Source organism: Papilio machaon, chromosome 20, assembly GCF_912999745.1.
Source record: "Papilio machaon chromosome 20, ilPapMach1.1, whole genome shotgun sequence".
Lineage (NCBI taxonomy): Eukaryota > Metazoa > Arthropoda > Insecta > Lepidoptera > Papilionidae > Papilio > Papilio machaon.
This window is the reverse complement of record NC_060005.1, coordinates 4,401,160-4,428,471: the sequence shown is the minus strand read 5'-3', so window position 1 is coordinate 4,428,471 and position 27,312 is coordinate 4,401,160. Positions and strand designations below refer to the sequence as shown.

The 27,312-nt window shown below is 32.5% G+C and overlaps 7 protein-coding genes across 7 annotated transcripts in view; 3 read left to right on the top strand and 4 right to left on the bottom strand.

The window, feature by feature from the left end:
* Positions 1 to 4,474, top strand: part of LOC106718908 (A disintegrin and metalloproteinase with thrombospondin motifs 7) — a 67,656-nt gene extending 63,182 nt beyond the window's left edge. The window contains exons 13-20 of the mRNA XM_045682790.1: positions 23 to 153; positions 527 to 649; positions 1,220 to 1,368; positions 1,563 to 1,678; positions 1,871 to 1,985; positions 2,321 to 2,489; positions 2,766 to 2,908; positions 3,151 to 4,474. Of these exons, the coding sequence (XP_045538746.1) occupies positions 23 to 153; positions 527 to 649; positions 1,220 to 1,368; positions 1,563 to 1,678; positions 1,871 to 1,985; positions 2,321 to 2,489; positions 2,766 to 2,908; positions 3,151 to 3,285 (1,081 nt within the window). The 3' untranslated portion in view covers positions 3,286 to 4,474. The remainder of the gene's footprint in view (positions 1 to 22; positions 154 to 526; positions 650 to 1,219; positions 1,369 to 1,562; positions 1,679 to 1,870; positions 1,986 to 2,320; positions 2,490 to 2,765; positions 2,909 to 3,150) is intronic.
* An 881-nt stretch (positions 4,475 to 5,355) lies between these two features.
* Positions 5,356 to 9,065, bottom strand: LOC106717486 (G kinase-anchoring protein 1). The gene is made up of 7 exons (XM_045682867.1): positions 8,935 to 9,065; positions 8,577 to 8,751; positions 8,116 to 8,232; positions 7,560 to 7,743; positions 6,800 to 7,096; positions 6,060 to 6,199; positions 5,356 to 5,801 (listed from the first exon to the last, which is right to left on the bottom strand). The coding sequence occupies exons 2-7, from the start codon at positions 8,736 to 8,738 to the stop codon at positions 5,715 to 5,717; spliced, it is 987 nt and encodes a 328-aa protein (XP_045538823.1). The 5' UTR covers positions 8,739 to 8,751; positions 8,935 to 9,065; the 3' UTR covers positions 5,356 to 5,714.
* Positions 9,066 to 12,760: 3,695 nt separating this feature from the next.
* Positions 12,761 to 14,607, top strand: LOC106717496 (leucine-rich repeat protein 1). The gene is made up of 4 exons (XM_014511370.2): positions 12,761 to 13,328; positions 13,398 to 13,489; positions 13,643 to 13,797; positions 14,190 to 14,607. The coding sequence occupies exons 1-4, from the start codon at positions 12,761 to 12,763 to the stop codon at positions 14,605 to 14,607; spliced, it is 1,233 nt and encodes a 410-aa protein (XP_014366856.2).
* Positions 14,608 to 14,699: 92 nt separating this feature from the next.
* LOC106719042 (elongator complex protein 1) lies at positions 14,700 to 19,936 on the bottom strand. The gene is made up of 7 exons (XM_014513286.2): positions 19,553 to 19,936; positions 16,561 to 19,229; positions 16,317 to 16,483; positions 15,969 to 16,185; positions 15,451 to 15,655; positions 15,024 to 15,174; positions 14,700 to 14,764 (listed from the first exon to the last, which is right to left on the bottom strand). The coding sequence occupies exons 1-7, from the start codon at positions 19,886 to 19,888 to the stop codon at positions 14,700 to 14,702; spliced, it is 3,810 nt and encodes a 1,269-aa protein (XP_014368772.2). The 5' UTR covers positions 19,889 to 19,936.
* Positions 19,937 to 20,459: 523 nt separating this feature from the next.
* Positions 20,460 to 23,479, bottom strand: LOC106717928 (28S ribosomal protein S30, mitochondrial). Its single transcript, XM_014511900.2, has 5 exons — positions 22,946 to 23,479; positions 22,662 to 22,800; positions 22,170 to 22,311; positions 21,427 to 21,582; positions 20,460 to 21,261 (listed from the first exon to the last, which is right to left on the bottom strand). Exons 1-5 carry the CDS (start codon positions 23,383 to 23,385, stop codon positions 20,492 to 20,494), a joined length of 1,647 nt encoding a protein of 548 aa, XP_014367386.2. The 5' UTR covers positions 23,386 to 23,479; the 3' UTR covers positions 20,460 to 20,491.
* A 312-nt stretch (positions 23,480 to 23,791) lies between these two features.
* LOC106717965 (eukaryotic translation initiation factor 2 subunit 2) lies at positions 23,792 to 24,862 on the top strand. The gene has a single exon (XM_014511956.2). The coding sequence runs from the start codon at positions 23,882 to 23,884 to the stop codon at positions 24,815 to 24,817; it is 936 nt and encodes a 311-aa protein (XP_014367442.1). The 5' UTR covers positions 23,792 to 23,881; the 3' UTR covers positions 24,818 to 24,862.
* An 863-nt stretch (positions 24,863 to 25,725) lies between these two features.
* LOC106717987 (beta-ureidopropionase) lies at positions 25,726 to 27,065 on the bottom strand. Its single transcript, XM_014511981.2, has one exon. The coding sequence runs from the start codon at positions 26,886 to 26,888 to the stop codon at positions 25,728 to 25,730; it is 1,161 nt and encodes a 386-aa protein (XP_014367467.2). The 5' UTR covers positions 26,889 to 27,065; the 3' UTR covers positions 25,726 to 25,727.
* Between the last annotated feature and the right edge of the window lie 247 nt (positions 27,066 to 27,312).

The window sequence follows — 27,312 nt, the reverse complement described above, 5'->3', positions numbered from 1 at the left end:
TTAAGATGTGTTATAATTACAGCTACAAAGTTTGCAACACGGATCCGTGCCCTATCAACGAGCCGACGTTCAGAGAGGTGCAGTGCGCCAAGTATAACAACATTACATACAACAACGAGACCATCTCCGACTGGGTGCCGTATTTTGATCAAGGTTCGTAGCTTAGTTTAAAAATATTAAGTTACAGAGAAACTTGAATTTTTATCTTCAGTAACTGCACTCTTAGCAGCAGCAACACAGTAAGGAATACATCTCGGCTACGAGTAAGATCATTGCCATGTTTAAGGCCCCAATCTTACACCTAATTTGTAAATTCCAAATTCGCGTTATTGTCATTTTTAATCAAATCAATTCTATACTATTGACGTCACCAATCAAATTGTACTATTATTAGCAACAGTCAAAGCACTATCCGTACCATTGACATCAATAGTCAAATAAAATCTCACACTATTGACACTCCAGATATAAAGTATTATTTAATGTAATAACTACGTTGTTCAATACAATAATGTATGTTATTTAGACAAGCCATGCGAGCTGCAGTGCATCCCGCGCAGTCGCAGTGACGTGGAGATGTTGGGCGGCTTCGTGGCGGACGGCACGCCTTGCAAACAGAACCTCGGCGCCAGGGACATGTGCATATCTGGTAAATATAACACTATTGCTTTCAAGAACCAGTACTTACTACAATATTCTAAATCGAAATGTAAATTTTTATGTATATATATTTTCATATCGTGACGACTGACGAAGTAAATAAAACAATGATTAAGGTTTTTAATCAACAATTTGTTAACCCTACTTTTCAGTCTTTGATATAATGCTAGCGGATCACAAAAATAATACGACCACAGAGCTCTCAACAGCTAAACAAAGTCATAAATATTAATTTAATTATAACTAAGGAAATCACTTTGTTCAATCACACATTTTGTGGTACCGGAGGCCTAATTTTAAGTCCTCTTTCCCTTCCCATCCTTTTCTTATTAGGTAAGGATGTGAAGGGGAAGTAGATTTGGCGGAAGAGGACACATAGGAAGGGGAAATATCCTCTTTCTGTGCGTTCTCTCCTCCGTTGATTAAAGATAGACAACGCATCTGCATTTGCAGATGTCTCACTATTTCGGCGAATTCAGGTGGCCGGTTGCCACCTTTGGATATATAAAAAAACTTAGTGTAAAAAAAACTGTAGCGATAATGGTAAGTGTTTGTGTAGGGGTGTGCTACAAGGTGGGTTGCGACTGGATCGTGGGCTCGGAGTTGGAAGAGGACGCGTGCGGCGTCTGCGGGGGCTCCGGCGCCGCCTGCAAGACTGTACTCGGTATATACACCAAGGACACCGCGAGACAGCCCGGCTTCTCTGAGGTAAACACACTACAAAACATGTTTCACAGTCGTAACATTCAGATTTAAAACGTATCATCATCTCTTTGAAAAATCTAGCTAAACTTCAATCACAGTATTATGTTTTATAGTCATAGGTAAAGAAAGCCACGATAACGTACAATAGATTTTTTTGATACAATATTTAGTATTTCAAACAAAATGTTTTGTTCCAGGTTGCAGTGATCCCGGCGGGTTCCAGAAATGTGAAGATCGAAGAGAAGGTGAGCACAGGCAACTACATCTCCATCAGAAGCGCCAAGTCCCGCAGGATGTACCTCGTCGGCGCCAGGTCAGTGACTATTGTCAATATCGGAATGTTGTCCAATAATTCTCGTAATATTCTGGTCACTTCACGAGAACCTGATCATTGATTATTCCTGTAATTTTTTTATTTTTTTCGCCATGAGTGGAATTTATGGAGCTTTTATAGTTAATAATATGCCTTGTTAATTTTTTTAACGTAATTTTTCTGTATATATAGAAATGCAACAATATCGGAGTACTTCGTGGCGGGGGCGCCGGCGATCTACGAGCGAGACCGGGACTGGGAAAAAGTGCGCATCAGTGGACCACTTGCTGAAGATATCAAAGTATTCGTAAGTATTAATAATACAAACTATAATATTAAAGTAATAGTTAGGGGATATCAAATATCTACAGTAAATACCACAAAATTTTAGGACATACACAGAGACGTTAAGTGGTCAATAGCAGATTTAGTAATAGGACTAGTAATTTCGTTTAAAAAATATTGTAATAAAAATATTCATTAACAAATGTCGCAGTTAATTATTTAATGCATTTCTTATAGAGTAAATATTTATAAAGTAAATAATACAAATATAAATGCAGACTGTTTATTGACTATATATTTTTGAGGAGTGACGCTAGATGTCGCTGTAATGCATGTACCGTTGCGTGTGATCCGCAGCAACGTATCTCTGGCGGGAAACACCGCAACCCCGGCGTCACGTACCAGTACACGGTGTCGCGGCCGCAGCGCAGACACACCTACCGCCTCTCTGATTGGTCGCCCTGCTCCGTCTCCTGCGGCGACGGCTACATGCGCAGGCACATAGAGTGCGTCGACGAACACAACCGTATGTACTGCAATTATACTTGTCTATGTTGTATTATATCATCATATACTAGATTTTATTCATTTATGTGAGGTTCTAAGTTAGTTTACATGTTTCCGAAAGTAATTGATACCTAATTTTGAGTGCTTAGAAACAATGGATAGCACAGAGTTAAAGTTATCCATAACCCGAATATCTATTTGGAGGTAATTTTTTTCATACATTAAGTTTTACTTTAAGGTTTTAAAGTGAAAATACTCCTATTTAATATTGGTTGGTTGGTATAATGTATTGCAGGAGTGGTGGAGCAGTCGCAATGCTACCAGACCGAGCCGCCGCGGCACGAGGCGCTGATGCAGCGGTGTCGGGCGGCGGCCTGCCCGCGCGCTCACTGGTGGGTCGGCGCCTGGAACCTCTGCTCCGCCACCTGCCACATGCCGGTACGTAGAACAACATGTAGCTTCCCCATTTACATAAGTAAAGGGCAATAAACTAAATATTACAACCTGATGACAACAGACCAGTTTTCCTTTTAATATAGAGTCGCAAATATAAGTTAGAAAAAAACTAGTATAAAGATACGCATGCTTGTATAAGGTTTGGCACATTAATCAACATTTTCGTTCTTATCAATGGTGCAAAAAAAATGTTAAACAAAATTAATTATGTTATTTATGTGCAGGGCGAGGATGCAACAAAACAACGGAGCGTTTACTGCGTGGACAAGACAACGAATAACGTCATACCAGATTCCTTATGCGACGCGGCCATTAAGCCCATCAGCATTATCAAGTGCGCTGATGTGCCGGCCTGCTAAATGAAACAATTTTGAAAATTATAAGGAATAAAAAAAACATAAAAGATGAAATAACGTGGCGTATTTCACAAATAAACGAACGAATTGTTGCAAATCCAAATGATGGAATGACGACTGAATGTTGAGTTACAAAAAGTACACAGGTCGAACATTTTAGTGACCACAAACAAAAATGGAAAGAACGAGAATGAAATTGAGTCAAGTGAACGAAACGTATATTGAATGAACTATAAAGTGCGAAGTCTCAGATGTGAGGTGACAATTTAACGTGTGAGTGATATAAAGTTTGCCGAGGTGTCGTGTGAGATACGTAATGTTGAGTACGTAGCCCATCGAGTAGTATAAATTCACTAACACGGCCTCGAATAACATCACCGTGTGATGGCGAGCGGGTCTCGACTGCACGCGAGATGACGCTCCGCGATTACCACTTACTGCCATATTATATAAGTGAACTCTAGTTTTAACATAGTCTTCGCTTAGTCTTAACGAATATTAATATTTTAAAAATTCTTATAACATCAGTATTAATGTGGTGTATGTATTCCTTCGAAGTATAATAAAGTAACGGGACGTGAAAGTCGTAAGTAGATTACTGTAAAAAAAAATTTGGACCAAAAATATATTTTAATTCAAATTCACGTTGCCATAAACACGATTACTGCCAATATGACACTCGTATTATAAGTACATTGTAAGCTTATACATAGGTAATACTAATAAATGCTGCAGAATTCATATGTTTGTACGAATGGATTGCTGTGGATCACAATGGATACGGATAGCGTTGACGCGCTGCTGTTCGTTGTGCCTAGTCACGAGACGCAAACGCCTGCGGCCGCGCCGACGTAGACCGTCGCCCGCGCAGGCCGAACTTCATGTATTCAAAATGTGTCGTCGTAAACATTTTATGTAACATTTAACCCACTACTTGATTTTGATAAGACTAATTTATATGTATAAAAACCAGTGAAAACGCGTCAAGATTGAAGCGGAAGATATTTATTTATATGTTTGTGCCCTCATTACTTTTAACCGACGAAGCATAATCGTAACTTTAGTAGTATTTTTTATTTATCCAGTAATATCTAACTATAACTTAGACATATGTAAAGTTGATTCTTGATGTTTCAGTTCTAAGATTCGTCAGAGAATATTTTCTATCGATCTTTTGATACACAATTTTAATTTGAAGAACAATAAAACTAACCATTAGTTAGAAATGTTATATTTTATTAATTTTACATTTACAAATACAATACACGTATCGCTGTCACTTATTAATTACAATTGTGTATTTAATTAAGGATCGGAATAAAATCATACGATGTTTTATATTATTTTTCATTTATCCCGTTGTCCTGCTGCTTTATATAGTTTTCGCTAAGTATTCTTAACGTATGTTTGCATTGCCGAAAACATTCAAATTAAAAACATGTATCACTCAATAACAAAAGGTGTGTAATAACATGTGAACACGCTTCTCAAGGTCGACGTCACGGATATCCATTAGCCAGTGACGGAACCAGTATTTGAATTTCGAAGCTTCGGCATACCGATCAATTAGTCCAACTGTTTTTTTTTCCTATTGGGCCGATTTTAGCCTGATCGGCCCAAATAGAGACACATCTTAGAACTTCTAATAATAGATAAAGAATATAAAACCACATAGACTGTAATTCAATCTAGACTACACAGTCAAAATAATTTTATTTTTTTATAAAAAATTAACATTTGTTTTGGAAAGGATCTAGAGCCCATTACCGTGTTTTTACTGCCAAAATATTTAAAAACAAAAAATTGTCATCCATATTGCCGCTGAAAAAACAGTAGAAACTTGCTGAAAAACCAGTAGAAACTTGCCACAAATACATAGAATATGTAAACCACAGATTATAAATAAAATATCATATTCGTATATCAAAATATGCTTGTTTATTTCTCGCATGCGAGTAATACTACATCAATCACAATATTTATTACGGCCATGAAATAATCATAAAAAAAAATCACTTCACTAAGAAAATTTTAATCAGTTAAAATATTAAAGTGAAGATAGATCTATGAGATTTTTATTTTAATCATTAAAAAACAAGGTCTCGATTTTAAACCCAATGATGGTAGACTTTTTTTTTTCACTAATTTAATTAGGCTTTAAAAGTGTTAAGGGTAGACCACATTTTACAGAGAAAGACAGCGCAGTGAAGAAAACAGTAGGAAATAAAGTACTGTTTTGCAATGCTCTACCACATTGCCTCACTGTTCTACCCTCGTGTGAAATTAGCAATATGGTCAGTAAAATTAAATAACAAATACTATCAGCCTACAATTGTTGGGTTAAAAAGTGAACTTATTCATCTGTACACATATTTTGTATCTTTACATTAAACAGCTGCTTTTTGTATACATATGTCAACAATATCTGTTTGTCATTCCGTCCCGCAACCAGCCTCCTTGTTAACGAGGGCTTCTGACGAGACATCGAATCGGATGCTTTTCTTTTTATTTGGATATTTCTGAAAAAAAGCAAATTGAGTAACCAGGAAAGGTAAAGCTGACTTTCCAGTTAACTGTTATACTCATCGCTTCACTCAGAGTCCAAATTAAGTTAAGTGGTTCTTAAGTGTAGATTTAATGTAAGTTATCTACACTACTCAAAGTCATTATTTATATCCCACAATCAATCACATTGTGTCAAAAAGTTTATACTATAAAAATAATTCCTTAATAATCCGTAGTTATATAAATGTGCATATTATAAATATCAACCTTACCTTATCTCTAGATTTAGTATCGGTGTGTCTGGAACGTTCCTTCTCGAGATCAGAGTGTAGTGATGCCAACTCGGCAGTCAGTTCAGAGTTCACTGTGTGCAGTCTCTCCACATCTATTAGTAATTCTGCTTTGTCTTTCACTGAAAAAAATTGAAAAACATTTTATATTTACATATAAGTTGACTTTCACAGTCATTTAAAGCTTATGGATAAAAAAGCAAACCAACTGCTCCATATTTGTATCAATGGCATTATTTATTGAATAGTTCAATAAAAAAATTCACATTACCTCAATCTGTCAAAAATTGCTAGAAAGGTACAAATATTAACACATTGTTGACCAGCAATTTTACTGAAAATCAATCATGGAACCCGCGTATAATTCATTGAAAGATTCTTCATTACGTTCCGTCATCGTTTTTTTAATTTTTAAATTATGAAATATTTTTTTACAACAAAATATTTGGCGGGTCTTATAAGAAAGAGAAACAGCTTGTGTTATACTAACAAGTGCACTGTATGGTCGTCAACAGAGAAAACAACAGTGATGCGAAAAAAACCACATCACGAGTTTATTTGTGGCCGGTCAGCAACATTCGGCCATAGAAACACGAGTTAAGTCATGACCGGTCAACAATGTATTAAGAAAAAAAACACTTTCTCATAAAAAAAAATACATCAAATTTTGTATGTAATAAAAAAAATTATATAATTTAGAAAAATAAAGAAAACAATCTTACTTTCTCCTTGGCCAAGAATATTACATAGCTTTTTATTTCTTGTTTTAACTGTGTGTAATTCCTGTTTCAGAGTAACAAGTTCCTCGCGTAATGCTGCTATTTCTTGATTCTTCTTATCCAAAGCATCAGCAAACTGTACTCTAGACAAAACTTCATCAGATACAGAGTGTTGGTTTTTAATTCTATCATTAATTTTCTCTCTGAGCAATTCATTTTTAGTGTCATCTTTTATTCTTTCGAAAAACTCTGTGTCTTTATTAATACATTTTTCTTCTACTATTTCATTATTTTTAATGTCTGCAAAAAAATATTGCAAATTAATAAAATAAAAAATGTAGCCTAAGTAGTAAAAGTTATATTGGTTTTCAATTTGGTGAAGATTTTTTAAAATAAGTTTAAATGTATTTAAGTTATATAAAAACACTCTAATAAAAAAATCTTTTATCACTACAGCTTATCAATACAGGATATTAATCATGAAATTATTTATTGCTGTACTCTTAAAGCCATTTGGGCTCACTATTAGAATTCATTCATAAATGAAGATTTTATAATAAAACTAGCTGTCGCCCGCGACTCCGTCCGCGCGCAGTAAAAAAAACTTAATAGCGGTATGAAAAATAGATGTTGGCCGATTCTCAGACCTACTCAATATGCTCACAAAATTTCATGAGAATTGGTCAACCGTTTGGGAAGAGTTTAACCACAAACACTGCGACACGAGAATTTTATATATAAGATTTAAATGAAAATAACTCACTTTTAGTATCTTCTGTAGGATTGACCATTTCATTAAATTGATCCAAGCTCATGACATTTTTCTTCTTCATTTTTTTATTATTCACACGGATTGATTCCATTTTCTTCTCCATTTCTGCATCCTTCTTCACTTGTTTGTACACATCTTTCTTTTCTTCATAATCAAGCTTGGATAAAAGAATTGCCTGAAAATTTTATTGTTGTTTAAGTCACATTACTGACAGATGTTATTTGTCATTTATTTTACTTTTAATTTCTTTCTGCATTTGTCATTTTAAAATATAAATGTTTAATAATTATATATACTTACTAATTAAGTATACTTACTTTAAATTTGAAATTTTATGTACTGCAAACAACTAAATGAATGATAGCGGAATGTGGACAACACAAAACAATGTTTTTTAATAAAATCGAAATTTTTAAATCAAGAAAGTTTTTTTAATGAATTAAAAACTGCAATATTAACTTGTGAAGCACATTTTGCAAAATTTCTTTTCTTACTTACCTAACACAAACAAATAGGAATATAATTAGTAATAAAATTAAAGTCTTACTTGTTGTAATTCAGTTTCAAAATTACCATCGACAAGTTCCTCATCCTTTTCTTTCCATTGCTCCCACTGCTCCGGTGTTGGCCCATTGGCCTTCTGCTTTTTTTTCTTATTTGCATTCTATTAAAACAATTTCTTCTGTTTAAAAAAATTAATAAAAATTACACACTAACTTCTAATTACATACATATGTTTACCACATAACTGTCTATGGAAAAGATATAAAGGTTTTAAATTGATTAAATGTTGATTTAAAAAATATATTTAGGCATTTTATAGCTAAGATGTTTTAAAAATGTTCTTGCAAAGCCGATTATGTGCGAATTTCCTGTCATTACTGCATTTTATATGTAAGAAAAATCTAAACAAAAGGAACTGTTTACAACGATTCTTTGTCTTTTGTAGGTATTTCGATCTTGGTTTTTACCCTTTTTTACCAGCTTTAATTAAACTACGACGAGTACCTGAGACTTGTTGCCATTAGCTTTTGTTTTTTTAGATACTTCGCACTTTTTATTATTTTCTACTTTGGTTTTCTTGGGCTTTTGGGCGCAACTCGTTGTGGGAAAATCGTCATCTTCAATGTTAAGACCAGCAAAACGCGATTGTACGATTAAGGCAGCCATTTTCACTTGAAAGCTACAACAAAAATGCCAATAAGATTTTTGTATTTAACAATATGTAGGCTTGTAGTAGGTTTTTTTGAATAATTAACGTTGTCAATTATATTATTAGTTTTCTAGTAAAGAAAATCGTCTACTTTACATTTTGTGTACCGTAATACATGTCATTTTAAAATATAAATGTATTAAGTATACTTACTTTAGATTTGAAATTTTATTTACAGCAAACAACTATACGAACGATAGCGGAATGTGAACAACACAAAACAATGTTTTTTAATAAAATCGAAATTTTTAAATCGTATCACCAAAGACAACAATATCGCTGACCAAGGATAACCAAGGACAAAAATTGAAACTCGTGTCACAGAGTACCACATTGCCACAGTGCAACATAGATAATTTTTGAATTAACCAAATTAATGGGTTGGGGTTAGTCCATCTATTCAGGACAATATGAAATGCAACCCGAATCCTACTTAGACATCTGTTACCCTTAGGAATTTTGTTCCAGGTGAATAGATGGATTAATAACTTGAACACAAGAGTTTTTTCTATATTCAACAATTAAGAAAATGGCTTAATAGCCAATAAGTATTTACTAATCCTGCTCATATTTTTTTATGTCCATTTATGAAAAGGTTAAAAAATTGTTGTTTAAAGGGCTTGCTTTTATAAATCACCTCCGTGAAGTTGGCCCCCTCACTTTAATTTTTTTAACTTTTTTTTACGCAAATCGTTTGAGAATCGTTTGAGAGGGTTTGAGAGAAAAGAAATATCGTTTGAGAGTTCCTACTTTCTCCGTAAAAACAATTTCAAATTCTAGTGTGAAGTTGGCCCCCTCACTTTACTTTTTTTTATTTTTTTCAATGCGAATCGTTAGAGAGTCGTTTGAGAGACATTAAGAGAAAAGAAATATCGTTTGAGAGTTTTTACTTTTTCTGTAATAAATATTTTAATTCTGGGCATCGAAAGTTACAAATCGATTTTCCTTTTTTTCCGAATTAAATATGGCAATCATGCACTTGGACGTTTCAAATTTATTGTGTAGGTAGAGAATGGTAAGAGAGTGATTGAGAGAAAAGAGAAATCGTTTGAGAGTTAATACTTTTTCTGAAATATATATTTCAATGTCGGAATCGAAAGTAACAAATCGATTTTCCTTTTTTCCGAATTAAATATAGCAATCATGCACTTAGACGATTCAAATTTATGGTGTAGGTAGGGAATGGTAATAGAGTGATTGAGAGAAAAGCGAAATCGTTTGAGAGTTAATACTTTTTCTGAAATATATATTTCAATGTCGGAATCGAAAGTTACAAATCGATTTTCCTTTTTTCCGAATTAAATATGGCAATCATGCACTTGGACGTTTCAAATTTATTGTGTAGGTAGAGAATGGTAAGAGAGTGATTGAGAGAAAAGAGAAATCGTTTGAGAGTTAATACTTTTTCTGAAATATATATTTCAATGTCGGAATCGAAAGTAACAAATCGATTTTCCTTTTTTCCGAATTAAATATAGCAATCATGCACTTAGACGTTTCAAATTTATTGTGTAGGTAGAGAATGGTAAGAGAGTGATTGAGAGAAAAGAGAAATCGTTTGAGAGTTAATACTTTTTCTGAAATATATATTTCAATGTCGGAATCGAAAGTAACAAATCGATTTTCCTTTTTTCCGAATTAAATATAGCAATCATGCACTTAGACGATTCAAATTTATTGTGTAGGTAGAGAATGATTAGAGAGTGATTGAGAGAAAAGAGAAATCGTTTGAGAGTTAATACTTTTCCTGAAATAAATATTTCAATTTCTGAATCGAAAGTAACAAATCGATTTTCAAAAACTTACAAATCTCAAAAATTTAAATATTTATTTCAGAAAAAGTATTAACTCTCAAACGATTTCTCTTATCTTTAAATCAATCTATAACCATTCTCTACCTACACAATAAATTTGAATCGTTTATCCTCATGATTCCCATATTTAATTCGAAAAAAAGGAAAATCGATTTGTAGCTTTCGATGCCGAAATTGAAATATTTATTTCAGGAAAAGTATCTACTCTCAAACGATTTCTCTTTTCTCTCAATCACTGCCTAATCATTCTCTACCTACACAATAAATTTGAAACGTCTTAGTGCATGATTGCCATATTTAATTCGTAATAAAAGAATAATCGATTTGTAACTTTCGATTCCGACATTGAAATATATATTTCAGAAAAAGTATTAACTCTCAAACGATTTCTCTTTTCTCTCAATCACTCTCTTACCATTCTCTACCTACACAATAAATTTGAAACGTCTTAGTGCATGATTGCCATATTTAATTCGTAATAAAAGAATAATCGATTTGTAACTTTCGATTCCGACATTGAAATATATATTTCAGAAAAAGTATTAACTCTCAAACGATTTCTCTTTTCTCTCAATCACTCTCTTACCATTCTCTACCTACACAATAAATTTGAAACGTCCAAGTGCATGATTGCCATATTTAATTCGGAAAAAAGGAAAATCGATTTGTAACTTTCTATTCCGACATTGAAATATATATTTCAGAAAAAGTATTAACTCTCAAACGATTTCGCTTTTCTCTCAATCACTCTATTACCATTTCCTACCTACACCATAAATTTGAATCGTCTAAGTGCATGATTGCTATATTTAATTCGGAAAAAAGGAAAATCGATTTGTTACTTTCGATTCCGACATTGAAATATATATTTCAGAAAAAGTATTAACTCTCAAACGATTTCTCTTTTCTCTCAATCACTCTCTTACCATTCTCTACCTACACAATAAATTTGAAACGTCCAAGTGCATGATTGCTATATTTAATTCGGAAAAAAGGAAAATCGATTTGTTACTTTCGATTCCGACATTGAAATATATATTTCAGAAAAAGTATTAACTCTCAAACGATTTCTCTTTTCTCTCAATCACTCTCTTACCATTCCCTACCTACACCATTAATTTGAATCGTCTAAGTGCATGATTGCTATATTTAATTCGGAAAAAAGGAAAATCGATTTGTTACTTTCGATTCCGACATTGAAATATATATTTCAGAAAAAGTATTAACTCTCAAACGATTTCTCTTTTCTCTCAATCACTCTCTTACCATTCTCTACCTACACAATAAATTTGAAACGTCCAAGTGCATGATTGCCATATTTAATTCGGAAAAAAGGAAAATCGATTTGTAACTTTCGATTCCGACATTGAAATATATATATTTCAGAAAAAGTATTAACTCTCAAACGATTTCGCTTTTCTCTCAATCACTCTATTACCATTCCCTACCTACACCATTAATTTGAATCGTCTAAGTGCATGATTGCTATATTTAATTCGGAAAAAAGGAAAATCGATTTGTTACTTTCGATTCCGACATTGAAATATATATTTCAGAAAAAGTATTAACTCTCAAACGATTTCTCTTTTCTCTCAATCACTCTCTTACCATTCTCTACCTACACAATAAATTTGAAACGTCCAAGTGCATGATTGCCATATTTAATTCGGAAAAAAAGGAAAATCGATTTGTAACTTTCGATGCTCAGAATTAAAATATTTATTACAGAAAAAGTAAAAACTCTCAAACGATATTTCTTTTCTCTTAATGTCTCTCAAACGACTCTCTAACGATTCGCATTGAAAAAAATAAAAAAAAGTAAAGTGAGGGGGCCAACTTCACACTAGAATTTGAAATTGTTTTTACGGAGAAAGTAGGAACTCTCAAACGATATTTCTTTTCTCTCAAACCCTCTCAAACGATTCTCAAACGATTTGCGTAAAAAAAAGTTAAAAAAATTAAAGTGAGGGGGCTAACTTCACGGAGGTTTATAAATCGCAACATCTAATTAATTTAGTTCACTCTTTGGCCGATGTCAATATTGTGACACTTTGACACTTATTAAAATTGGCGGTAAAGTAATTTTATGTTTTGTTTTTCAAATAAATGTTATCGTTATTAAATTAGGTTCTGAATTACAATTATTAACTACGAAATTTATTAATATGAAGTTAGTGTGTCAAGTTGAAGTGGTTAACAGACATCACTGTAATGTAAATATAGGTTCAAATAAGAAATACTCAAAATCAACACTAGCATTAGGAAAGGAACCAAAACGAGACAAAGACTTTTTTCTCATTCATTTTTCGTCTGTAAATAAAAGTGGTAACAAATATAAAATTAAAAACATGAAACAAGTGTTTGTTAAATGTTTAAACGAAGGAAAAGCCACGTTAAGATTTGAGGAGCCACCTCATGATTTGTGTATCAAAAGTGAAGTAATTCAGCTGAAATGCTTTTTACGATTATTGAAGGCGTGCATAACTGGAGACAAAGATTCCCAATTGAGTAACTTATCAAACTTAAGTGTTGTTTCATCAGATATTGCACCTGTAAAAATGACAATACAATCCAGAAGTGACATACCTATTAAAGGCTTTCCACGGACACTAGAATACCTGTCCATGAATGATCTAAAACTATGTAATTTCCGAAGAGATATTTTACTATTAAGTCACTTGTTGATCTTAGATTTAAGTAATAATGAAATAGAAAAATTGCCTTTAGAATTTGGTAAGAATAATTTCTTTACTAATAATTTATTAACTTTTATATCTATTTTACTGATTTTCTTTTTTATAGGTAGAATGAAAAATCTAAGGGAATTGTATCTTTCAAAGAATGCTTTAGGGAAAAATGATGATGTAGACTGGAGATGGCTTTTTGGGCCACAAGTAAGTTAATTATTTAAAGATTCTTATAATTTAGAAATTATCATTATTAAAGTCAAAAATATCCATTTACCTTTGAAGATGATTTTCATTCTTTTCAAAAAACTGAATTCAAAATTACAGGTGTTTTTGTTAATTGTTTTTATTTATTTTTAGATAATCAAGACATTGAAGTTACTGGATATCAGTGATAATAAAATAAAATTTATACCAAAAGCCATTTGGAAATTGGAAAAATTAGTCACATTGAAATTAAATAGTAATGAATTAGTTAAGGTACCTGCAACCATCGGGAGAATACAAACATTAAGGTAGTAGGTATTTTTTAATTTAACACATTCAATGCCACTATGATTTTAATTGAAGTGAACTTGACAGCATCATATTTTCCATACAGTATGATGTGGGAGCCTTCATGAGAAAAGTGACTAGACATTTAATAAACTAGTGAGGAACATCTTTCGACCTTAACGTCTAGTAGGATCAAGGTCTAGCCCTGATTTATTAATTAACCATGGATTTCCAAGACCAAAATCTCCATTTAAAATACATTGTTACAAGGATAATGATATGTTTTATACAGATTTCGACCTCTGAAAACCACAGTAAAACAGAGAACTTGCAGTGTATCAACCGCAGTGAAAGTGTTAATTTATTTTACTGGACTACATCAATTTACTATTTATAAATATGTCTCTTTCAGATATCTGGACATATCAAAGAATCAACTGGAAACATTGCCCTGTAGTTTAATGCAATGTCGCTTAGAAAATTTAGATTTGTCATCAAATAACTTTCATTTAGTTTCTGATTTAAGATACCAAAATAATTCAACAAGCAATGGCTGGGAACTTTATATTCACAGCCTTACAAATTTAGCTTCGAAGGCAGTATTGAAAAATAAACTGTTTTACACACCTAACATTATACCTTTGACTTTGGTGCAATTTCTCGATGACGCTAAAATGTGCGTTTGTGGAAATCCTGTTGTAAATAATGAATATATTGTTAGAGAATTTGATCCCAAGGATTATTTTAGAGTTGTTGTTTTTGATTATAATAGAACTGTGAAATTTGAATGTTACTTCTGTTCGGCTAAATGTTATGTTAAATATTGTTAGAATAATGAAAAAACTTTTCTCTTAATATAATTTATTTATTGTACATAATTGTTTTTTTTAGAAATTCATACTTTGTTAAAAAATAATACAATTTAGCTTAGACCTTCTAGTTTCCAGCTTATATCTTGAATAACTGGTGCTATTCTTACATGAGGCTCTGAAATTTACAAATATATAAAGGTATATGTATTGTATTATGTTACTAATATTATAAATGCGAATGTTTGGATGGATGGATGTTTGTTTGAAGGTATCAGAATGGCTCAATGGATCCCAATGAAATTTGGCATAGATGTAGAACATAGTTTGGAAGAACACACAGCTACCAATTACTTTTTTATTAATCCAGTGAGGACGGAGACGCGGACGAATGCTAGTATGTATATTAAGGCATAGGAAGATATTTGTATAATTACCAAGGAATGATAAGCTATCAGCTATAACATTAGATCCTTCAGGTATATTTTCAGCGTCTATCGCAGCTTTGGTGGCTTGTAAGACAAGATCATTTGTCCATATTTCTTTAAAGTGACTCCTCATCTCATTCAGGAGATTGTCCAGATTTTTCTAAAATAAATCCATATGCATTTTTTTTTTAATAATATATTTGAAACTAATTCAGAATAAGGAATCATTAATGAAAGAATTTTAAAGTAAAAAAAGTAGCAATAGGCCAGCATAGTTGACTAAGGCCTAGTCACTATTATAAAGTATGCTCAGCTGTGTGAAAGCTCATAACAAGTTAAATTATTTTCATCAATGGTACAATCAATTTTAAGTTTATACAGAAATAACTTCTTTTATTATAAGTATAGTATATATTATAATTTAGTTATAAAATACCTGTAATTCAGAGGCCATTTTGTCCTTGTTAAAAACGCTCAATGTTACATTGACATCTTTGACTTGCAACCTCAAGTTAAATGATGATGTAACAAGACTGTGGAGCGTCATAATTAGTGCTACATCCTCGTATTGTGAACCCTCTTTCAATGAAGCAACTTTTCTCTGATGTTTTCTTCTGTTCTTACTAGATCGGAAAGATCTCCTGAAATATACAATACCAATTACAAATATATGAGGAGAATTTGTAAATAATGTAACAAGAATAAATTATTAATATATTCATGAAATCTAGTTGGTATTTCCTACTAGGCTTGTATTAGGTTTAGGACAATAGTCGAATGTCATGATTTGAACACTCAACCACATCACCAAGATACATACCTTTAGGCATCAAATTACCTGACATAATAAACTTTAAATTCTTTGAATTTTTGGATTAACACACCAAATGCGACTATGATTTTTAAATTTTAAATATGTGGAATGGCATTCTCAAAAATAAAATTTAAACATACCCTGAACCAGATGATGCTATAGTACTACCTGCATCTGAATACAAATCATCGTCTTTATTTGTATTAAACGCATCATACATATAATCAGCTTTATTTAGCTTATTCTCTCTCACTTCTGATAATCGTGTTCTATGTTTTATAAAATCTTTCAAATTATTTTCAATTAAACCTTTGAGATTCTGATACTCTTCTAATAATGCAGGCAAAAGACGTTGCTCTGAAAATGTTTTTGATAATTAAAAAAAATAGGTTTAATACATTCTATGCTACTACAACTTCATTGTATGGATATGAACTCGACAGCCAAGTCTGTGGCAATGAAAGTGTTAAACTTAAAATATAACTAACCTCTTAAGTCTGGTCTGTTGTATTTAGACAATAGTCGTATCGCTGTTTTATATTGACCATTCTCAATTGCATAAATTATTGCATCAACACCATTTTGCAAATGTTGTTCCAATATGGTTAATGCTTCTTTATGACGTTTTTCATCTTTCAAAGCATCTACTAGATACCTGAAATAAATAATAATTTTCAATGGTACAAATTAAACTTTAAAACTAATAATTGTTACACATTTAACTTTACTTACCTACATGTTTCTAATCTCTGATCATCAGTCAGATGATGTACTACACTTAAAGCTAATTCCCATTCTAAAGCTTCTTTATAACAATCTACAGCCTTTATATAATTTTTAGATCTTTCATAAACAACACCAGCTTCAACAAAGTCCTTTTTTAACTTTAAATAAAGACCAAAATCATCAGCTATTTCTTTATAAATATCTTCATTTTCATTAAAGAGTGCTAATGCCTCTTTATAAAGGCTGTGATATTTAACAAATGCCTTTAACTCTTCATACTTATCACTGCCACACTTAACAAGGTACTTTACTGCTTTATCAAATCTCTTTAGATATTTATTTATTGAAAATTTCTTATAATTATCATCCATACCATTTAATTCATTTAACATCGGAATATATTCCTTTGGGTCTTTTTGTGATTTATTTGCAACTAGCAATACTAAATCGAAATCATACATACCGAGGGCAACATTAAAAAGTTCATCAACATTAACCATGTATAAGAGAAACCTTATTGCCTCATCAGATCCTACTGCTAGCTTATTGTTACCCATTTCATGAACTTTTATTTCTTTTATTATCAATAAAGCCTTTTCTAGGTCTTCAATTGTATTTTTCTTTATATATGTTGTTAATAAAGGTAATATTTTGTCACTTCTATCACTTCTTTTGTTTATTTGTGTTTGTACAATGTCACATATCTCTTGGATTTTCATACTTTCATTGTTGACATTATTTTTGTAACTACTTTTATACATAGTTTTAGTAACATCGGAGTTTTCTAAATCTGATAGAAAAAGACAGAGCCATGATGTGTTTTTAATAGAATCTAAGAATTTATCTATATTGTCGAGGAACAACTTAGGATTATGGTCATATATTAAATTAAGATTTATCCGTTGTTTTCTCATTAAATCAAATGCTTTTTCATAATCCAGTGAATCGAGTTGTTCTCCAATGATTTTTAATGACAACGGACGAGGTTGAATTGTTTCTAGATTACCTCTAGGCATTTGAAATATTGTGTTGGTTGCATTTGGTACAGATATTACTAATTTTGCACCCCTTTCAATCTTTCGTTTATAAACTTGAGGTGAATCATTTTTCTGATATTCTGTAATAGCTTCAAACCCAGTTTGTGATAATTCAGTACAAAGAAGATAATGTTGCAATGTTGTTATAAGAAGGAAACTTGTATGTACAAAATATGAACTAACATTGTTTAGTACACTGACATTATCAATATATAAATTTCCTTTCTGTGAAAGACCCAAAAAGTGTAACTTATTTTGTATAAAAACAATATCAAATTTACTACAAGATGTTTTGAAAGATATATCTTGGATAGTAACATTTTTACCAGAGCTGTATTTCATAATTTCACCAGTATTTAGTTGGAGAAAAACAGTTGATGGGTCAATTGGATCGCTGTGAAGACGCACAACTGGTGCAGGTAAAGGCACAGTCTTGCTTTGTGAAAGTACTTCATTACTTATATCATATTCAATCAAATTGTAACAATTTAACTTGTCAACTTGTGCAGCAACTATTGTATTACAATTTAACCAGTACCAATTGTAAATTTGAAATGGAAAACTGTGCACATCTTTGTTGATAGTCTTGACAGTTTTATACTGTAGAGGGAACTTTTGTGTTTGTTCGAAAAATATTAATTTCTCTTCTGTATTTACAAAGAAAGAATTTGTAATACAATTATGATTATTTTGCATATGAGGTGGTGCAAAATGAACTGAATGTATATCAGAATCCAATTCTAATACCAGACTGGCCATCGGTGGCGGAACTACAGTCTGCCTAAAACCTGTCAGTAATAATTTACGCCCATCTATAACAGCAACCATGGCATCATCTTCACTATTCTTTCCTCGACTATGGCTGATTGTCCAAATCCAAGAATAAATAAAATGTTTACCATTCTGTAAAACAATATGTAATTTTTTATTACTTGCAACGTCAAAGTCATTGTCCCAAAAGATTTGATCAATTCTTTCAGCATCATGAAATATCATAATCTGCTTTTGATACCAATGGTAATTGCTTGTGGTGAAAAGAAGTATTTTCTGTGTATTATCTTCTAAGTCTTTGCAGCTCAAAGTCAATATTTCCGAGTCTGGACTCCAATAGAGATCTTCCACAATAGTCTTCGAGTTGACTGGAATTTTGAATTCACCATGTTTCAAACCATTCTTTTCAAAGAATGCTATAACATAATTATTATTAATCTTTTGTGTTGTAGCTATTAGATTTCCTGATGGACGCCATGATAAATTACATTCAAGTCCTGGTTGCTTTTCACTTGTGTACTGTAAATTTCCTTCTCTATCAAATACTTTGAATCTCCTCAGACCATTCATTGCAAAACCAACTGCAAATAAATTTCCATCACCTCGCCATGTAATTTTGACACGTGAATCTGTACTTTCATTTTCATCTGAAAATTCCAGTTTCTGTTTAGCAGCTTGCTTTCCAACTGATCCATGAAATTGTGTTTCTTTTTTGCCCCAACCTACAGTTATAAATTCTTTCTTTCCAAAATCATCACTCAACAATTCCACTTCAGATATAGGATCAAATGTACATGACATAGTTATCATTTTTAAATCTTTGGTGACTAAAACTAGTATGTCTTGGTCTGGACTCCACTCCATTGCCTGAAAATATAGTATAAATATTGCTATAAGTGTTACCAAAACAGACTTTTTCCTAAATCATGATTTAGTAAAATAATAAAAAATAGGTTTATGGGATATTTAAGACATATAATGAAAAGTGAATTTTATTTAATATTTAGATTTTTTTATAGTTTTATTTATAAGACAAGGAGGAGAACGAACGGCGGGCATACCGAGGTGATTATCGAACAGGAGCTGCTGCTGAGAGCCAGCCTTTGAGAAAGATGTACATTGTCTTTTTGAAGGAACCTAAGTCGTTTTATTTTGGAAATACTCAAAGTTAAAATGAAAACAATATTTACCATCAATCCATTTTCAAAAACTCCCACTAGTTCATAATCACTTCCAGATTCGTCAATTGTGATTAGCTCTCCATTTGCTAATGCAATGCATAACTGATTTGATAATGAGATGTAAGTTATATTTACAGGAATATTCTCACAGTTGGTAATTTCAGATATATCTTTTGTCCAATTAATAGCTCCAGATTCATCAATATTTGATACTTGTAGGTTATGTGTGACGGCAAAAAATTTAACTGTATTTTCTCCATCATAATTGTAACATAAATGGAACTTTTCTTTCGAGTTTATGTTAATACCTCTGGTATTTACTTCCCAAAGTTCTAAATTTTTCATAACTGTTTAGTGTTGACGAATTAAAAAATTTCGAACAATGCTGTAAAAGTGTCAAAAGTACTTTGCTACAAAGAGTAGACTTCTTTATGTCACTTTTTTAAACAATGACAAAGCTTATGTATGATTGTTATTAAGCACGATGTCTCTTAAATTCGATTAAGCGAGAATGAAGCCGCATGAATCGATTTCAGGATGTTTTAAAATATCTTGGCGGCTCTTAACATCACGTGAACACAATTTTTGATGAAGCAGGATGCAGGGGAGGGCACTGCGCAGCGCGCCGATGACTTTAGGGCGTCAAGATATTTGAAATGACAATAGCGGTTGAATCATAAACTAATTTTTTCCAATCAAGCTTAAATTAAATTAACGTAGCATTAAAAGACTCATTTGTTGTTATATTGAGCGTAAAATTACGCTCCATATTTTTTGCCATCTTATACACCTAAGTAAAAAATATTCCGAGAATAATTAATACTTAATGTGGTACTGAATTACAGGATAGAAAAATATAAAAATGAAATTTTAAATAAAACGAAACGTATAAATTAATCTTACTATTACAATTCTATTTAGATTTATTTTTTCATACAAACTTTGTATTTAAACATCAGGATAATAAGTACGTTCAAACTTCTTTTTAGATCTAGGATATTCCCTGAGAGCTTTGGGTATATAGGGTGGCAAATGTTCATTCAATCGCCTTTTGTATGGGTTAATACCGCATTCGAAGAATCGCCTCTTTGCTTCGAAGAATCTTGTTTTATGTTGAATTTTGTAAATCCTTTCCCATAGATATATTTCTGGAATTAAGTTATGTTTTGGTCTATTTGAAACAAGATGTTTGTATGTAGATTCCAGCCAGCAGCGCTTATTATCATCTTCAATATCAGCTATGAGTTGCTCGTCTTTACCCAAGTAAGGTTTCATGTCGTGTTCCCGTTCTTCTGGTGCATTCAGGTAAAACTGAACTAACATTTTCAAGACATCTTCATTCAAACCTTTCACTTGACCATTTTCTATAGTATCGTACAACTGTAGAGGTGTTGTACCAAAGCATATATTGTGTTTTGGATTCTCATCCATTTGCTCATTATGCATAGTTATAGTATTCATTTGATATACATAAAATGACCACAATTTGGCATTAGTTATAACAGTTTGAGTCACAAGTGGATATGTTATATCATTGTATGTAGTGAAGCCTTGATAATTAGCTTGAGCAAGAAGCCAGCCAAAACTAGATTTCAAGGCTTGTGAATGTAATGCATTGATGTTATCTTCATGCCCATATGATTCGTTTCTACTTAACATATGATCTCTGCCATGATAAGACAATAAGCCAAATTCATCATAGTCACCTGGCCAAAACCCTGTAACATTAACATAAGTTATATTGGTAAAAAACTCACGAAAAAATTAAAATATGATAATAAAAAATTAATAAGAATATAATAAGACAATTATTCTGGCAACATTGTTGTTTATGTTTTATAAAGAAAAGAATAAAGAAAAGTTTGATTTTAATTCCTCAATACCTGGGATATTAGTTCCATGCCTGAACTCTGTGTAATAGCCAACAGATTCAGGTACATAGGTGAATTTAGGGACTTTAAAATCTGGGTTTGTAGCCTCTTCATATGGCACAATAGGCTTCAGGGGCAACTGACTTCTTACAGCTAGATGTGGAGAACCTGAAAACATGTTCTATTAACTTAAAACTCTTCTCACAAAGAAAAATCTCTCTAATATTATAAATGTGAATATTTGGATGGATGGATGGATGTTTGTTTGAAGGTATATTCAGAATCGATAAAAGATCGGTAAAAGAGCGTCGGTGGCTCAGGGGTTAAGCACTTGACTTGCAATCTGCAGGTCCTGGGTTCGAATCCCACCATGTACCACTGTGTTTTCGATTTTCGATTTACATATGTACATTTGTCCGACGTTCTTACGGTGAAGGAAAACATCGTGATTCAACCTGCACATATCTGAGAAGAAATTCAATGATATGTGTGAAGTCAACCAACCCGCACTTGGCCAGCGTGGTTGACTATGGCCTAGTCACCCCTAACTTAGGGTAGGCTCCGAGCCCCTCGGTGGGGACGTATAGTGAGCTGATGATGATGATGATGATGATGATATTCAGAATGGCTCAACAGATCTTTATGAAATTTTGCATAAATGTTGATCATAGTCTGGAACACATAGGCTACTTATTTTTTTTTTTTATTCCATGTGGATGGAGTCGCTTTTGACAGCTAGTTAAATATAAAGTTACCAATATACTGCACTGGTCTATCAATGGGTTCTTCAAGCCGATCATGCAACCACTTATATTGTTTTCTCCATTGGATTACATTATGTGGTACATCAGTACCACCAACAAACCAGAATGCTTCATGTCTGGGTTCATAATCAATCTGCAATAATATTAATATGATCTAACTTAAAATAGTTTGTTAAAATAAGGGGCAACCCTAGGTTAGGATGAGCGATTTTTTTAATTTCATTTGTTTTGTTTCCATATGATTAACAGTCAAACGTGGATAAGGGAGAGACCAACGGACTGCAACAGTTCTTGATTATCAAAATTTTTCACTAACCCAAATTTCTCACTCATGTAGGTTGTCTGTTGGGACTGGACTATGACACTCACTTATAGAGGATTCTCACTTATCCAGGTTTGACTTTAGTCATGTAAGTTATGATCTTATGTTACATAAATAACAGTGTTGCCTTTCCCCTTTTCTAAAATGATAAACATACTTACTTGTGCAGATAAAACATGAGGTAACTGGTCTGCAAGTTTATTACAGATAACTCTGTTGATTTGCCTCACTATATTCTTTGTGATGTTCTCTTCCTTTAATTGTTCTTCAGACTTTTCTTGTGGATTGTTGTGAATGTGCCTAAAGTAATTTATTACATGTAACTGAAACTAGACTTTAAATAGCTATATTTACCACCTACTTGATTTAAGATTTTGACCCAAATGTAAAAAAAAAAAAACTGTTTTCGAATTTAATTACAAAATTTAAAAAAGATTATCATTACCTAACATTTTCAGATTCAACAGCAATTATGTCTTCAATAATTGATTTTGTTTCCTTAACGACTTGTTCTGCAAGTGGATTTGTCTCAGAATATGCATCCGGTAAGGAATTTACAGTTTTAAAATGTGTTCTAGTGTAACACTGAACCATTGGCAAAGCATTATATGGTATTCTATTTTTATTGAACATGACGCATTTCCATCCATAATACCGCGGCATGTTTAATGCGATTTGCTTCTCTTCGACGGTTTTCAAATTTCTTATCTTCTCGTGAACGGATTGTCTCTCCCGCAATTTTCTTCCTTGGAGCGACATATCCAAAATCGGAGGATACACGGGGGTATCCGTATACTCATTTTCGTCGTGTAGCACTGCATGAGAATATCTTCTAGTCCACAATTGAAATTTAGGAATGTTTCTATTCAATTTCGATAAATGCATTTTCAAATTATAACTTTATTAGCAAAATAACATCGTATAAACACAGCTTGACGATGAAATTTTTTTAAGGTTATGTCCAACTGACAGAGACAGTCAGATATTTTTTTTTTTTTTTTTCGCCCATCGCAGGCTATAGTCTTTCGACCATACTGCCTAGTCTTCCGTAGAATGACAGTCAGCTAGTTACGTCACATGTCATTTGATAAGGATAAAAGAATATACCTGGTTATTTGTGAGATTTGAATCAGCTAAAGAATTCTTGATTCAAGAAATAATAATTTATAGTAAAGATTTCGTTGAAAATTAATTACAACCAACATGCGACGGTATTTTTATCTTTTTTAATTTCATTTTTTAAACATAGTTTGGGATTAGGTTTTAGATTCTGAACGTCCCTAGCCGGCTGATGCAAGAGCACAAAAGTGATTTTTGAGTTCGCCACCTGCCAAAATATTATAACCAAGTTTTGTAAAGATCCAATAAAATTGTGGCAAATATGGATGACGATATGATTTTTGATCCTTCTCTTAAGAAGAAAAAGAAGAAGAAGACTGGTTTCGACATGGATGCAGCTTTGGCTAGTGAACAAGGTGAAAGCACATCTGTTGAAGCGCCCGTCGAGTCGGGTGACGTCGACGTGCCCGAGGACGAAAATCTTGATTTAGATAATTTCGGCAAGAAAAAGAAGAAAAAAAAGAAGACATTCTTTAATTTGGAGGAATTGGAAAGTGCACTGCCAGAAACCACAGAAGAAAAACCACCCGCGGAAGAGCCAGAGCCCCAGGAGGAGGACCTTGTCGATGATCTGGATCTTGAGATAGATTTCTCAAAAACAAAGAAAAAGAGAAGGAAGAAAAACTTAGATGAACTGGTTGCCGAAGAGGAGAATAATGAGAACCAAGAGAATGCTGAAGACTTACATGGTGATTGGGTCAGCACGGATCGTGACTATACTTATGATGAACTCCTTGAACGTGTATTTGACATAATGCGTGAGAAGAACCCAGCTATGGTCTCCGGTAAAAAACAAAAGTTCATTATGAGACCACCACAAGTTGTAAGAATTGGAACAAAAAAAACATCATTTGCAAACTTTACAGAAATTTGCAAAACCCTTCACCGACAGCCGAAACATTTATTAGACTTTTTACTGGCTGAATTGGGTACTAGTGGGTCTGTTGATGGTAACAGTCAGCTGATCATCAAAGGCCGTTTCCAGCAGAAACAAATTGAGAATGTTTTACGTCGGTATATTAAGGAATATGTAACTTGTCACACTTGTCGCTCACCCGATACTATATTGCAAAAGGATACCAGATTATTCTTCCTTCAGTGTGAGACGTGTGGCTCACGTTGCTCTGTTGCCAGTATAAAATCTGGTTTCCAGGCTGTCACTGGCAAGAGAGCTGCAATTCGTGCAAAAATTGCATAAAATATTTTATCTAGATTATTTAAAAACAATTTTGTGTGGTACATTAATGTTTTGAAAATCTGAGTTGTGGGACAGAGAAAATTTTTGTTTTGAATTGTAAATTTTGTAATAAATGAAGTAATAAGTGTGTCTTGTTCCTGTATTTATGATATAAATTGGATCAAATAACATAGTTGGTAATTCATTAATTCAATCCAGAAATTATTTTAGAACTTGAAGTTGTCTTGTGGTGTCCCTGAAGTAAATGTACCCCTTCTCAATAACTATATTATACATACAATATATACATTAGTATCACATCTGTATTACTCTTGAATACACATTGTTTTTATAAAGATTGTTTTATTTTGTGAAAATAAACTGTAATTAAAAATAATATTGATTTTGGTACGTAAATACGACTGTGTTATGTTTACATAAAGTTATCAAACATAAATATCAATAACCTCCATTACACTTTTGGGGCCATTAAGGCAATTTGCCAAGTCATTTAATTCATTTCTTCCCCGAGTGACAGAGGCAAAATCAGTCAGGTTTTTAGTTATTATAGTTAACAGTATTTGTAGTATATTTGAGCTGTATTTCCTGATTAGAAATGTTCCCCCCCCAAGTCCTTCACAGAAAATTAACATGCAATATTCTGATGTGCATATGAAATTAGTAAAAAAATGCCTTAAATTAGTAATATTTCATTTATTTTTATATTAAACAGGAAAAATGTAATTATTTTTATTGGTAAATGTTTTTCTTTTACATAAATTAACAACAACAAGTACAAAGAAAATTTTATTAATTTAATGTAAAAAAATACTAAATTTATAAAAGGTAAAAATTGTATAATCATATTTAAGTAAATAAAATCGTAAAAACCTCAATAATTAATTTAAATAAACATATAAAATTCATTTTTTTAGTTCTTAGGAAGTCTCTGTGGTATAAAATCATGTTTTATGGCTTCATTAAGAGAATTTGCATAAAGATCTAAGCGCTGTGTCATGCAAAAACCCCATTTATCTTTTATTTGTCGACACATATTGAGGTCAAGTTGAGCTATTAATAGACCATCTTTGACTCTTGATAGCCCTGGAGTTCTGGAACCATCCGGTGCTGTAACATAACTGGAACCATAGAAGTGACCAAATTCTTTATGTGCAGGTTTGCCATCTCCAGAAGTAAACTCATTTGGAAAACTTTCTGTTCCCACTCTGTTTATAGCACAAGTGAAATAACTGTTAGCAATAGCTGCATTACGAGCTTCAACAGCCCACAAATGTTCACTCAAACCTGCAACTGTGGCTGAAGGATTGAAGACAATTTCAGCCCCATTCACCCCAAACATTAGCCAATTAAGAGGGTGATGACGTCCATAACAAATATTGATTGCTATCCTTCCAAAAGTTGTCTCAAAGACTGGATGTCCTGTGTTTCCTTCAAAGTAATATGTAGATTCATTGAAATCACCTACCCGAGGTATATGATTTTTTCTATGCTTCCCAATAACTTTGCCCATTTCATTTATTACAACAGCTGTATTCCATATAGTGTCACTATGAGTTTCATCTCTTTCAAGTATAGGTGAGATTATCACCATGCCATATTTCGAAGCAAATTCTTTCAGAAACAATGTACTGGGGCCTTCTATGACTGATTCAGCGAACTCGCACCAGGGTTGCTTCTCACGGGTGCAAAAAGCAAAAGGCATACTCCAAGCTTCTTGTAAACACAGAACATTGACACCTTCATCTGCTGCAATTTCTATAATTTTTTTAACTTTCTCAAATATTGCTGTTCTTTGCTCAATTATTGGTTTATCCGTGGGTATTGCAATAGAATGTTGGATCAAGCCAACTTTAACAATACGGGGTTTTCTAATTTCCTCTTTATTTGCGGGAAAATCATAACATGATATTTCGAAATTGTTTTCACTCCCGTATTGAACATTTTCTCTTTTAATCTCAAGTTCATGATTGTCCACTCTTCCGTAATGTATTCTATTGAATTCCAGTAAATCGGCTCCCGTGAGGTTTTTCCTTATAAGTTCGTCTAAACTTTTTAACTCTTTTCCTTCCATTTTTCGAAAAGACAAAACTTAAAGATAAAAGTTGAACACAGTGTAATTTTACTGACAAATAAAGAAGTATAACAGTACTGTTAATATTTGTTCATTGTTTTGTGTTTACACTAGGGGTGTAGAGTGGTCAAAACGTCAAAAAGATAAAGATATCAAATTGCACAAATGATAAGATAAATAAGGTCATGTCTGTGTTGCCAACATTGTTTTTAATTTGCAACTTTGTGACAAACAAAAAATTGATTTACAAGTAGTTAACCTAATATTAGTTTAGTTACATTGCCACTCTGTTGAGTTCTATGTAATAAATAGGATTTGAAAACACACTACACTTAGTAGTTTTTGCAGATCTATTTTTTGTGCCATTATTATTCTAAAATGCCGTTGCATTGTACATTATTGTCATAATGCTTACATGAGTGAA

Excerpts from the sequence above, each read along its gene's own strand:
- LOC106717486 (XM_045682867.1), bottom strand. The coding sequence starts at position 8,738 with ATGGCTGCCTTAATCGTACAATCGCGTTTTGCTGGTCTTAACATTGAA. Across the intron at positions 8,233-8,576 it reads CTAATGGCAACAAGTCTCAG|AATGCAAATAAGAAAAAAAA; the intron begins GTACTCGTCGTA and ends TTGTTTTAATAG. Across the intron at positions 6,200-6,799 it reads TATTCTTGGCCAAGGAGAAA|TGAAAGACAAAGCAGAATTA; the intron begins GTAAGATTGTTT and ends AATTTTTTTCAG.
- LOC106717496 (XM_014511370.2), top strand. The coding sequence starts at position 12,761 with ATGAAGTTAGTGTGTCAAGTTGAAGTGGTTAACAGACATCACTGTAAT. Across the intron at positions 13,490-13,642 it reads GATGGCTTTTTGGGCCACAA|ATAATCAAGACATTGAAGTT; the intron begins GTAAGTTAATTA and ends ATTTATTTTTAG. Across the intron at positions 13,798-14,189 it reads GGGAGAATACAAACATTAAG|ATATCTGGACATATCAAAGA; the intron begins GTAGTAGGTATT and ends TGTCTCTTTCAG.
- LOC106719042 (XM_014513286.2), bottom strand. The coding sequence starts at position 19,888 with ATGAAAAATTTAGAACTTTGGGAAGTAAATACCAGAGGTATTAACATA. Across the intron at positions 16,484-16,560 it reads CAGAGATTAGAAACATGTAG|GTATCTAGTAGATGCTTTGA; the intron begins GTAAGTAAAGTT and ends TATTTATTTCAG. Across the intron at positions 15,175-15,450 it reads AAATGGCCTCTGAATTACAG|AAAAATCTGGACAATCTCCT; the intron begins GTATTTTATAAC and ends GATTTATTTTAG.
- LOC106717928 (XM_014511900.2), bottom strand. The coding sequence starts at position 23,385 with ATGCATTTATCGAAATTGAATAGAAACATTCCTAAATTTCAATTGTGG. Across the intron at positions 22,801-22,945 it reads GTTGAATCTGAAAATGTTAG|GCACATTCACAACAATCCAC; the intron begins GTAATGATAATC and ends AAATTACTTTAG. Across the intron at positions 21,262-21,426 it reads GCATGGAACTAATATCCCAG|GGTTTTGGCCAGGTGACTAT; the intron begins GTATTGAGGAAT and ends TTAATGTTACAG.
- LOC106717965 (XM_014511956.2), top strand. The coding sequence starts at position 23,882 with ATGGATGACGATATGATTTTTGATCCTTCTCTTAAGAAGAAAAAGAAG.
- LOC106717987 (XM_014511981.2), bottom strand. The coding sequence starts at position 26,888 with ATGGAAGGAAAAGAGTTAAAAAGTTTAGACGAACTTATAAGGAAAAAC.